We start from the raw sequence: 12,404 nt of genomic DNA, 5'->3' as shown, positions 1-12,404 counted from the left end.
CCGCACGATACCCTAGAACAACTTTTTTTCATGTGAATAGGGTAGAAGATGGAGATAAGAAAGGGGATAAAGTTTAAGCTTGTTATATGAATGTCATCCTAAATTTATCCAATATTTCACTTTCTTAGACTTCCCTTTTCAGTTTTCCTTAATGACTTTGACTTTTGTTCTTCAAGTGCAAATACAAAAACTAGATGTTTAAAATCCAAAACACTGGCAATTTTCAACAAGACTTTATTATGATACATTAGTAGGGATTTAGATTAGACAAACACTTGCATCATTGTTTTATTTTCAGGGATCCATTATTTCCAATCTCACCTACCAGTTCTAGGTTTTAGAGCTCCTTGAGAGATTCCATCTTATGAATTCTGTCTTTTGTATACAATAGATATTTCAGTCTGTCCAAGCAAGTAAAACTCCACCTTATGAAAAGCAAATACGCTGTGTGGCAAATAATAAAAAAGAGATACTTAATACTAAATTTCTGAAGTAGTCTGTGTGCTACACAAGGTTAAATAACTTCAAAGTCAAAACCAAAAATCATCTGCACCACTGCTCCTTGTACTTGCTCTCTCTCTGCTTTTTAACCGCAACATGTCCATGACACTGCGCGCATATATGTCTCGCAAATTAACATTGATATTTGAATCGCTGGATGAGTTCTTCATGAGTTTCTTTAAAGCTTCACGCTGCCGAAGAGCAGCTTCTTTTATCTTCAGTGTAAAGTAACAGGCAGAAAAACGGTCATTTATTATAGCTATTGGCAAAGCCAAAACCAGTATTCCTGATAGTATACACATAAAGGCTACTACCTTACCAATGGTAGTGTCTGGTCTAATGTCACCATAACCAACTGTTGTCATGGAAGTTGTTGCCCACCACCAAGCACCAGGTACACTTGTGAAAGTTGTGCCTGGCACACCTTGCTCAGCAAAGTACTCCACAGTGGAAAATATAGAGATTCCTACAGAGAGGAAAAGAAGCAGAAGTCCAACCTCCTCATAGCACTGAGCAATAGTCATCCCAAGAGACCGCAAACCTGAAAGACAAGAAATGCTGTCAGTAGGTTGATTCATGTAGCTGTCATCCTATCTTTGCAAAACATCTCTTACTTAAAGACTGCTTTATGTTTTCTTTGAATGCTGGTGAGCATGTCTTGAGAATCACAGACTCAGTAAGATTGGAAAAGACCTCCAAGATCTTTGAGTCCAACCTTTACCTGAACGCCAGCTTGTCAACTAAACCACAGCACTAACACATCCAGTTGTTGCATGAACACTTCCAGGATTGTGACTCTACCACCTCCCTGGACAGCCCATTTCAATGCTTAACCACTCTTTCCATGAAGAAATTCTTCTTTGATGCCCACCGTGAACCTCCCTGGTGCAGCCTGAGGCTGTTTGCTCTTTTCCTGTTGCTTGATGACTAGGAGGAGAGGCCAACCCCACCTGGCTACATCTTCCTTTCAGCTACTTGTAGAGAGCAATAAGGTTCTCCCTGAGCCTTCTTTTCTCCAGGCTGAACAATCTCATCTCTCTCAGCCCCTCCTAATTTGATTTACTCTCTTGATCCTCCCAACCAGTTTCACTGCCCTTCTTTGGACATGCTCCAGCACCTCAATGTCTTTCTCGTAGTGAGGGGTCCAGAACTGGACACATGATTTGAGGTGCGGTCTCCCAGTGCTGAGTACAGGGTGATAAATAGTTTCCTAGTCCATTTAGCCACACTATCCAGACCATGATGCCACTGGCCTTTGTTGACACTTGGGCTGGCTCATCACACCCAGATCCTTTTCCACTGGGCAGCTTTTCAGCCACTCTTTCCTCTGCCTGTTGTGCTGCAGCAGGGGCTGTTGTGACACAAGTGCAGAACTCAGCACTCGGCTTTAATGAACCTCCAGATCCTTTTGCAGAACCCTCCCATATCCTCCAGCAGATCAACTCTTCCACCCAATTTAGTGTCATCTACAAACTGCCTGAAGTTACAACCTGATTCCTTCATTCAGATCATCAGTAAAGATATTAAACAGGACTGGCCCCAATACTGAGCCTTGGGGACCCCACTAGTCACTGGCCACCAACTGGATGTGGCACCATTCACTAACACTCCCCCAGGGCCAGTCCTCCAGACACTTTTTACCCCAGCAAGGAGCGTATCATGTTTCATTCAGTGCATCTGTTCTCCCGTTTCTCCAGGAGAATGCTGTGGAAGACAGTGTCAAAGATTTTACTGAAGTCCAGGTAGACAACATTCAGAACTATTCTCTCATCCACTAGGCAGGTGATGCATGATCATGAAAAATCAGGATGATCCAGCCTTGGCTGGACTCTCCTTTCCTAAACTCACAGTGGCTGGGCCTGATCCCCTGGATATCCCTTACATGCCATGTGATCACACTCAAGATCATCTGTTCCATAATCTTCCCCAGCACCAAGATGGATGCTGTAGTTCCTGGATTCTCCTTCTCACCCTTCTTGTAGATGGGCATTACATTTGCTAACTTCCAGTTACCTGGGACCTCTGGTTAATGAAGGCTGTTCATAAATGATGGGTAGAAGCTTGACAAGCTTTTCTGCCAGCTCCCTCATCCCCCTAGGATGAATCCCATGTGAGCCCATAGACCTGTGAGTGTCTAAGTGGCACAACAGGTGAAAAACTACATCCTCTTGGATTGCAGGGCATCTATTCTGCTTCCCATCCCTGTCTGAGGGGGCTGGCTGCCATGAGGATATCCACTCTCTCTGTTAAACAATGAGGCAAGGAAGATATTAAGTATCCCAGCCTTCTCCTCATCCTTGGTGATACTGTTCCTGTCCACATCCAATAAAGGACAGAGATTTTCCTTGGCCCTCCTTTTGTTGGTAATGTATTTTTAAACCCACTTTTTTTTTTAGCTTTCACAGTGGTGGCCAGATTGAGTTCTAGCTGAGCTTTAGCTTTCCTGATTTTCTCTCTACATGACCTAATGAAATCCTTGTACTCTTCCTGAGTTCCTCTCCATCTTCCAAAGATCATAAATGCTCTTTTCTTCTCTGATTTCTGGCAGAAGCTCCCTGTTCATTCAGGCTCCCTGTCCATCCATTTCTTCCTCCCTGAACTGTCTTTAGGCACATAGGTACAGCCTGCCCCTGAACCTTGAAGATTTCTTTCTAAAAGTGCATCTGGACCCTTCTGTTGATAAGGGTTCTCTGAACCAGTGCCCTGAACAGGCCAAATCCTGCCCTCTGGAAATCCATGTGAGGTTTTGTTGACCTCTTTCCCCACTTCACCATGAATTGTAAACTCTCTCATTTCATGGTCACCATGCTCATCATGGCCTCTGACCAACACATCTCTCATCAGCACTTCTGCTGGTCTAATGAGGCACTGACCCTGGTAGGCTAAAAAGAGATGCTGCTCTAAACAGAAGCTGAGAAAAAGTGATTTACAGAAATAGATCACAGCATTAGACTGAACATCTGACATCATCTCTGTTTTCTTAATACAGAGCACAGGAATTCTCCTCATTACTTTTCATCTGAACTATACATATATGCACATATAATTTAGACAAAGTCAACTATCTTGACTTATACATTGGCTGTAAGAGAAGATCTAGCACCACTGTAAAACTACTTTAAAACATACTAAAACACCTGCTTTATACTTGGAGACTGAATATGCCAATCCTCTGTTTTCCAGCCACTGTCCTATTTTTCTCTTGGACCAAGGAGCCCTTAGTTACCAAATTCGTGTTGCTATGTGAGTGCTTAGACCCCAGTTCAGGTCACTCAATAACTTTTTCTTTAAGGACTGTTTTCAATCCTTTTATAGTTGTCACAGACTCTCTTCAACCCTTCTTCCTTCCACCCCCCCCGCCAAGCCCTATCATTTTCTTGTACCTGTAGACATCAAAACAAACGTGGTCCAGTGACAGCTGCACTTGTGCCAAACTCAAGATAGCAAAGCCCCTCAATGCAAGCATGGAATCCTGCTAATTGACTATGTACTGCATCAGTCCTTTTGCCCATGAGCTGCATAGGGAGTTCAGGATCACTCTCTATAACCCCCTATATCCCGCTAGAGCTACTGCTTCAAGGCTAGATTGCCCCACAAAAGCAAGCAGGAAAATAAATCCAAAAATAGTGCAATGGATAAATATTGCACACATAAAAAAGAAGGAAGATAACAGGGTACCAATTCAGCTGAGACATACAGGAGACTGAAATTATCTTTTGAATCACTTTGGATTAGTTTTTAATACTGTTCTTTAAAAATGTGAGATGTTTTCTCTAATAAACAAGAAAAACATAATGCTTATGAATTACCCTTCATGGGTATACTTCTCACTAAAATAGTGTTTGCAAAACAAGTTACTGAGGCTCTGCCTCTGCTTGCAGACTTCATATGCTCGTTAAGTGCTATAAGCAATTTGATTTTTCCACAGTCTCAAACTACAAGATGTTAACATTTCTTGCTTTTGGCTCTTTCTTTTCCCCCGCAAGTCTAATGGGTTTTAGAAGTCTTGTTTATGTACAGCAAACACTGGAAGTACACAGTAGAGTTTGGAGGCAATTTTGGGTTTTTTTCCCAATACTATCTACTACCAACTCCATTAAAGAACTTACCCATATTGAGGTCTTATATTACTATAACTATGATCTACAGAATGTTTATTACAATGATTTAGATTAAATCTTTACCACAAGGGGAATAAGATGTACCAATGCAATCTTTTCTCTGTCAGCATGACTTTCTTCATGTTTTGGTAACAGTATTAACAGTGCAAATGCTCTGTGAGATAATTTCAAGGACTCAGATCAAATTCTCATCTTCCAAGAAGGCTACTATGAGCCCTGGCCCTGTAAAACCTCCTACTGAACAAGGCAGAAAAGTCCCTTCAGGTGAGCTAGGAAGAAGGCACAACTTAAAATTATCCCTGTAGCACTTCTTTTCAAAGCATAAATGAATACTGTAAAAGCCAGGGTTTGTACCTTATGATGAATCTTGAAAGTATTATACCTAATATAAAAAGCAACTTTCACATAAAATAAAGTAAGGAGGAACAGAACAGTAACTGTTGATTCTTTGTATCACAATGATGACATTCTCCTTTTTCCTATGATTATTCTAACTGTTCAGGGTCTGATTTTTTCTTTTTATTATTTTCAGTATACTCATCTAAATTTAAGATGTAATTCTTCACGTCTTTAGATGAAGTCAGGAGACATTTCTAGACAAATCTATGAATCAGCGAAGTTACTGGGCTCTGCAGCTCATGCTAAGGGGAATCGGTGTGATGACATGTATAAAGTATACTACTATATTACTTTGTACCTTTTAAAAATGTCTCTGATCCCTGGCACATGACCAAACTAGCACTGTTCTAGACACCTCAGCAAGTCTTACAGCTTCTCATGAGAACTCCCTGCCAGGAGCTGTGACAGCTTGGTTACTCATGCTTGGAAGGTGCTACGGTGCTGTAACAGAGTTGGTGTGAGGCTGGCAAGCAGCCCCAGCCCTGGTAGGAGGAAGGGGAAGCATTTCTGCCATGCAGGTCATGCTCTATCTCTCTTTTGTCCAAAGGGACCTGGCAACCCAAGCTGATATTCAGGAGCTTCAATTCACACAGCATTTAAATAACCCTAAAGTTTTGACACAAAAAGTGCTGAAGTTTCAACTTTTCATGACTCTAGAGTCACGACAGCCTTAAATATGCTATGGTCTTCTCTCCAATATATGCCCATTGCCTTTGCAAGTACGAAGCTCATACTCAACTTCTCCTCCAGAAGTCCCTCTGTATGTGCCTCCCAGAGGAGACCAGCAAGGCTTCACTGAGAACTTGGCCCTGGGAGGAAGGTAACAGCCGAGGAGCATCTGAGAACATGACAAATGCAGCTTCAGTTCTCATCTATTCTTGAAGTTACTAAAGCACATAATTTTGCTATATCAGAGGAATAGTCTTGCCCTATTCCTAAAGGATACATTTTATGGACAGAGGTACTACTGATTTCTCAGTGGTTCCTTGATGAAGTGTAGCACTTTGCATAAGTAACTACACACTCACACCAGTCTAGCCTGAGTGTTTTTAAGCATCACATCCCTCCAGTGAGCTGGCTTCAGCTTCCAAAGGGGCAGAAATTACTTTTTTCACTTCTTATTTTCATTCTTGTCCTTGTCGCACAGAAAGGGTTAAGTTGCTATTTCTTGAAAGTGAAGAACTGATTTTTTTTGCCTCACTCATTCCTGCCCCTGACAGCAAGGCTAGGCTGCTGTTGTGATCCCAGTTTGGCTATGGCTCTGCAAAGTACCACAGAGATGTTCTCCTTGTGGCTGTGAACACCCCTACTTGGTGAAAGAGAAGCTGCTGCATGGAGACACAAATCTGCTCTTGTATTCATCTTGCCACATGAATCAACTGAGAAGTGCCTGAAGCTTTGTCTGGTCTGAGAGTGTAGGAGTTGGAGAGAAGCCTCACTGGAAGGCAGCAGTCAGATCCAAGGCAAGAGAGCAGAAGAGATTTAAGAGCCAGCCCTGAACACTGAGGTTTATCAGGACTGCCTAGGTATGTGCAAGGAGGATGGTCTCTATGCATGATACATATGTGGCTCATCTTGTATTAAGAGCTGTGTAAAGGATGCATTTAGAAGCACACTAACAAACTTCTTCAGACATGAGATCAGAACAGTGAGTTTCTACATTTAAATTATACAGATTTGATTTAGCATTCTGGGCCTAAGTAGGCAGCAACTGACCTACCAAAGAAGCAACACAATGATGGTAACACTGCTCTGAGTGGTTTAAATTGATACATACATTGCTTCTTGTACCTTGAAACTGGCATTTTGATTCCAGTAAAAAAAAGATAGCACACCTCTAGATCAGGATACTACATTTTTATGTAACTAATTCACTTTTACCTAACATGGTAGTATTAAATTCAATGTCACTCAATTTTGTGATGTAAATTGTGGTAAATACTGAGTAATTAATTTAAGAATAAATAGACCTAAGTGTTTAGACCATCCTTGAAAGTATGTATACCTGAAGTTAGCAGTTATACAAATATCTGAAACATCTGCTTTCAAGTCAATAGAAAGAGCCACAAAACTGAATGACAGAATGAATACATTCACTCTGTAAGAGTAAAATGCAATAAACTGGAAACTTAAATTGAATCAACATACTTTCGGAAGACCATTTTGTTAGTCAGCACAAAAGTGCCCTGATGAGATAAAGTCTTTTTTCTTATTTTCAAAACACAGAGAGGATAGCATTCACATTACAACTACCATCGAAATGGGTAAAAGCCTTGCAAAAAACCTCTACCAAACACTGCAAAACTAACACATTGCCAGACAGAATCATAAACTTCCTCTCAACTGCTTTCTAAGGGACTGTTATATATCAGTATAGGCATAATCTAGGGTAGGGAGTAAGATTAAGATACTTGCCAAACCACTATGATTATGATTATGCTTATGATTATGAGTAGTATCAAAGCTGCTTCCTGCCACTGGCAGGCAGGTGTGCTACCCTTCAGTGGCAACAAAGATAAGATAGATTCTGCTGCTGTGAGCACACTAACTCCTGCTGAATTTGGGTCAGTTCACAGGGAGGGCTTTCCAAAAATATGGACAGGCATGAAATGACTCCTGCTTCATGGCTGGAAATCCTGAAAAGGCACATTGGGTGCATTTTAAGAATGATCATCACTGTCCTCAGAACAGCTAATATTGCAGGACAGAGATCGTGATTTACTATTAGGATTTAATTTTCCAAAGCTACAAGTGTTGGCTGAACATTTCGCCCATCAAATTCAGCACCATATTCTCCACTGATTTAAGTGGGAACATAATCAAATCATTTTGAAGACACCAAGACAGCTTTTATTATTTCATATAACCAGGCATGCACATGCCATGAACTAGTAATAAAATCAGGGGAAATGCAAGAGGAAATTCAACACTTTCCAATAATTTCTATCTTCCTCTGATAAATTCCCACTGGAAAATGTTAACTTTCATGCCTTCCTTTCACCAGAGAGAGCGAACAAGATGGTTGACAGAAATGCATTTTGCCTTCCACCCCAACCCTGCTTGCTGTTCACTCATCTGTCAGGAGTGGCTGGACACTAAAGGCCCCACACAACTGCTGAGTGCTGGCTGAACCCATCGCTGCACCTTGGTCCCACTGCCTAAGCAGTCCCCCAAAGGGCTCCACATACCACTGGAATACTGGTGGGTTCAATGGGGCCAGAGAGCCTCTCAACCCACCACCTGCAAAGGTTTTAAACAGTTTCCTTGAAACATTCTCCACTGTGGTTGTTTTCAGGACCTATGACACGGACAAAATCATGATATAATTCTTTGCATATTAGAACAAACAGAATTGTGACAGCTGTCATTAGTGGGCCTTGGATAATACAAAAAGTCTGGGCTGATGATCTCTGCTTCTTCCCTAATAAAATCAACTCATATACATGTTTTAAAATTTATCACACTATGAATGACTGGTGGATGATTTCCAGCATGCAACATTGAGGTCTCTTTTTGTAAATGTTCAATGCAAACAATACACAAGGCTTTATGAAGAGCTAAAATTTTTCAGAGAAGGCCCTTGTCACTCAACTGTAACATTCAAAAGTAAGATTTTCACAAGCCATTACTGCTAGCAGATTGTGCAGAAAAGCTTTGGCAGAAATGCACACAAAATGGAGGACTGTGCCCAGGGACAACTGTTGCAGGCACTGAAACTGAGAAGTATCATAGCCATGGCCAAATATACCTGTTGAATGTCTTCCCAGCTTCAGCATCCGCAGGGCTCTGAGAAGTCTCAGCACTTGGACAATGCGCCCCACGTTCTCCAGTTCTTGGGAGCTCTCACCACCACACAGGCTCTCCACCAGCAGGGTGATGTAGAAAGGCAAAATTGCAAGGAGGTCTATGATGTTTGCCACACTCCTTAGGAAGCGACACCGATCTCGTGCACACAGGAGCCTCAGAACAAACTCCGCTGTGAACCACGCGATGCACAGGTACTCTAGGGCATCCAGCAGTGGTGGGGCCAGCCAGCTGAGCTCTACTGAAATCAAGGCCATGTTGGCAATTGACACAACAACAAAAACCATGGACAAAGTGCCAAAAGTCCTAGCTGCTGCAGAGGAGCCAGGCTTTTCCAAAACTTCCCAAAGTTTCTGTCTGACACTGGGACAGAGGCTACCAGAAAAATCCTCTTCTTCATCTTGGGCATCCAGTTCTTCTGCATCTTTCTTGATGTCTAAGGCTTCACTCAGCTCCTTCCTCCTGAAGTACCTGACCAGGAACACCACCCAAGAGATTTGGAATACCAATAGGCAGATACTTGTCTTATCATTTACAATGCAAGTCATAAGAATACACATTAAAATTTACCTTACGTGAACTCAGAAAACCCTAATATCAAGCATATGGCTTTTATTAATTGAGCCCCTCCAGCATGTTTCCACTGACTGATATACTTCTATTACTCCAGTTCACATCAGTGAAACATTCTACATGCAGAGTAATTTTTCTTCCAGTGATTTATTTATATGGATCGCATTGACCACAGTAGGATCTGCTGCTGGACTAACATGAAATCTTAGAAGCAATCCTGGCACAACCAGATCCTCTGTTTTTAAACAGTTCTCAATTTGTTTCATTGAATGGCATTTTTATTACACTGGCACATATTTGCAATAGTAAAACTGAAGGCATAATTAAAACCATGCAGTTCATGGGTGAACTTGTGATCAGTACATATGAGGATGACAAGGTATCTTTCTTTCTTTCTTTAGATACATGGGCTCTCACACAAGGTGAAGCAGCATTTGTACTGAGTAAAACTTACAGACTTTAAATATATGGAGTGTTTTGTCAGATTAAGAGTATATTTAAAGTGGAATTTTGTGAAACATAAACATACTCAGAGTACACTAAAAAAAATCCTTTTCTTTCATATCTTTTTTTTTGACTGCTGCAAAGCTCAAACCTTAGACAGATGTGTGCAATTTTGCCTTCAATAGTTAGCCCTGCATACATCAGAGGTCTGTAGCTCCATATATCACTAAAGAGGTAGCAGTGTTCAGTTACACCTATCAGAGACAGAAGAAAGGGATGAAAACTAGGCTCCAATTTTCTCAGCTGAAGAGCTGAAGAACTAGGGTAGGATAACTCTAATATCCTTTTGGGATGGTATTACTTCATTCTTTCTAATAATTTTGATATAACTGCTATAGCTAAATAGCAGTTACATTCTTTAGAAATTTGATTTCTTCAGTACTAAAAAACCCAAACCAGTAACATTGAATATGGTGGGAAAAATTAACTGCAAATAGAATTAACAGAAACATCCTGGAGGTGGTTCAGTCAAAACCCACCTCACTCCTAAACTGCCTGTTATAATTTGTCTCCAGCGAGCCATGTTCCCGCTGTTGCTGCCCCCTCCCTGTAAGCTGCTACATCCACGTGTGATGCTTCCTTTCATGGCTCCTCCTGGAGCCATGCCACCCACACTCAGCCTGGCAGGTGACCAACCCCCCCTTCTGCCTCTCCAGCTTGGGTTTGGAAATCCTTCAATATTAAAGTGCAGGTGGGCAGGATCCAAACCCTCCCAGCATTGTGCCTGATTCCACATCTAATCCCTCTATGATAATCTCAAACTGACTGACTGAAGGGGCATCTCTCCTTTTCATCTCAGGCATTGTCCTTTTAAACATTTTGAGTTTCCAGGGTCAGTTTGAAGCCACTATAGGACATCCCGGACCCCGTTCCTTTTACTGTCTCGCTATCTTGACCTCATCAGCAACCTTTCCCACAGCAAATGGGAACTGTGACCTCACCCAACACATCTCCTCCCATTTCTAACACCCATCCACTGCTAGAGCAGTACTCAAGGTTCAACTCACACAACTTTTCCTGCTACCTCACCTATCCCCACGGCTGGATTTCTCACCAGAGTGTCCCTGAATTCAAGTCAATGCTGAACTCCAGCCTGCAAACCACAAGATGAGGAAGCCTCATCTTCCCACAACTCACCGGTCTCTGCAGCAGGAATCAATGCTGAGCTCATCCAAACCCCAGTACTGGATCTCTTGGAGGAAAGAGAGTGCACAAAGCTGCTCCATCACATGCAGCCTCCCTGTCTGGTAGTAATTCAGGATGTAGTGAAATGCCTGTGAGCTCCGGTCGAAGAAATACTCATTCTCCACAAGGTTAGCATCATCACAAAGCTCAAGGAGGCCAGAAGCCACATCCCGGGCAGCAGAGACCACTACTGCCAGTTTGCCAAGGCGGGTGTCAGGGTAGCAAGACAAAGTTTGCTGGGACATCACAAAGCGGCTGCCTCCTACATTGATAGTAAAGCAGTCCAGAGAGGGAATGACCTTCTGGAGCAGGGGCCCCTGTTCTTCCTCACTGGAGAAAACACTGGACTCCAGTGAACCCAGGGATGTACTACTCCCTGGGTCCTCCAAGGATGCTTGGGAAGAAAGAGACATGCAGCAGGGAGGCGACTTCATCCTGTAGCTGCCAGCAGCAGCCCACACTCTCCAGGATCAAAATCCCAACACGGCTGCAGAGAACACTGCCCAGCCTGCGAGGCGGCCGGGCCAGGCTCGGAATGTCGCCTCTGGCTCCCGTCCCAGGGACACCGCACCGTCCCCGCTGCCTCCGGGCGGTGCCTCCAGCTGGGCGGAGGTCAGGCGGGTATCGCACAGCCCAGGGGTGTCGCACAGCCCAGGGGTGTGTGTCGCACAGCCCAGGGGTGTGTGTCGCACAGCCCAGGGGTGTGTGTCGCACAGCCCAGGGGTGTCGCACAGCCCAGGGGTGTCGCACAGCCCAGCGCCGCCCGCACCCGCGAGGATGCTGAAGGAGCCGCGGTACCTGAGGCAGCGTCACCTCGTGCTGTCCGCGCCGGCACCGTCCGCCCGCGACGGCCCCTCCGCTTCAGCGCTCATCTCCAGACGCTGGGTCGGGGTAGGGGAAACCCACCGGGACGACACAACACGGAACACCGGCTTCAGCGGCGACTCCGGGCAGCGCCCCGACAGCAGACCGAGGAGCCCCTTCGCCGGCCGGCCCGTCCCCTCCCGCCCCGCACTCGCACTTCGGCCGGGCTGATTCGGCCGGGGCTGATGCGGTCGGAGCCGAGCCCCACGCCGCTCGCCCCTGGCCGGGGCAGCCGCCGCGAACCGGCGCCTGGGCAGGGCTGCCGCCCCCGGCCCGCCCGGCCGCTCCCCGCCCCCGGCCCGCCTCACCTGCCCGCCGCCCGGCCGCGCCGCCCCCGGCCGCCCGCCTCCGCTCGCTCCCCCGGCTCCAAACCTCCGGGCAGCGCCAGCGCCTCTCCATGGCGGTCATGTGCTGCGGGGGGCAGGCGGGAGCGGGGTGCGCGGGCTGGGCTGG

At 44.6% G+C, this 12,404-nt stretch overlaps 1 protein-coding gene across 1 annotated transcript; it reads right to left on the bottom strand.

The window, feature by feature from the left end:
* Positions 1-221: 221 nt before the first annotated feature.
* On the bottom strand, positions 222-12,024 carry KCNV1 (potassium voltage-gated channel modifier subfamily V member 1). Its single transcript, XM_005516954.3, has 3 exons — positions 11,040-12,024; positions 8,770-9,296; positions 222-1,042 (listed from the first exon to the last, which is right to left on the bottom strand). The coding sequence occupies exons 1-3, from the start codon at positions 11,519-11,521 to the stop codon at positions 531-533; spliced, it is 1,521 nt and encodes a 506-aa protein (XP_005517011.2). The 5' UTR covers positions 11,522-12,024; the 3' UTR covers positions 222-530.
* Between the last annotated feature and the right edge of the window lie 380 nt (positions 12,025-12,404).

This window comes from Pseudopodoces humilis, chromosome 1 (assembly GCF_049639895.1).
Source record: "Pseudopodoces humilis isolate 2021_Gansu_Grassland_sample_001 chromosome 1, ASM4963989v1, whole genome shotgun sequence".
Taxonomy (NCBI): domain Eukaryota; kingdom Metazoa; phylum Chordata; class Aves; order Passeriformes; family Paridae; genus Pseudopodoces; species Pseudopodoces humilis.
The sequence above is the reverse complement of the archived record's forward strand: the minus strand, read 5'-3'. Positions and strand labels throughout refer to the sequence as shown.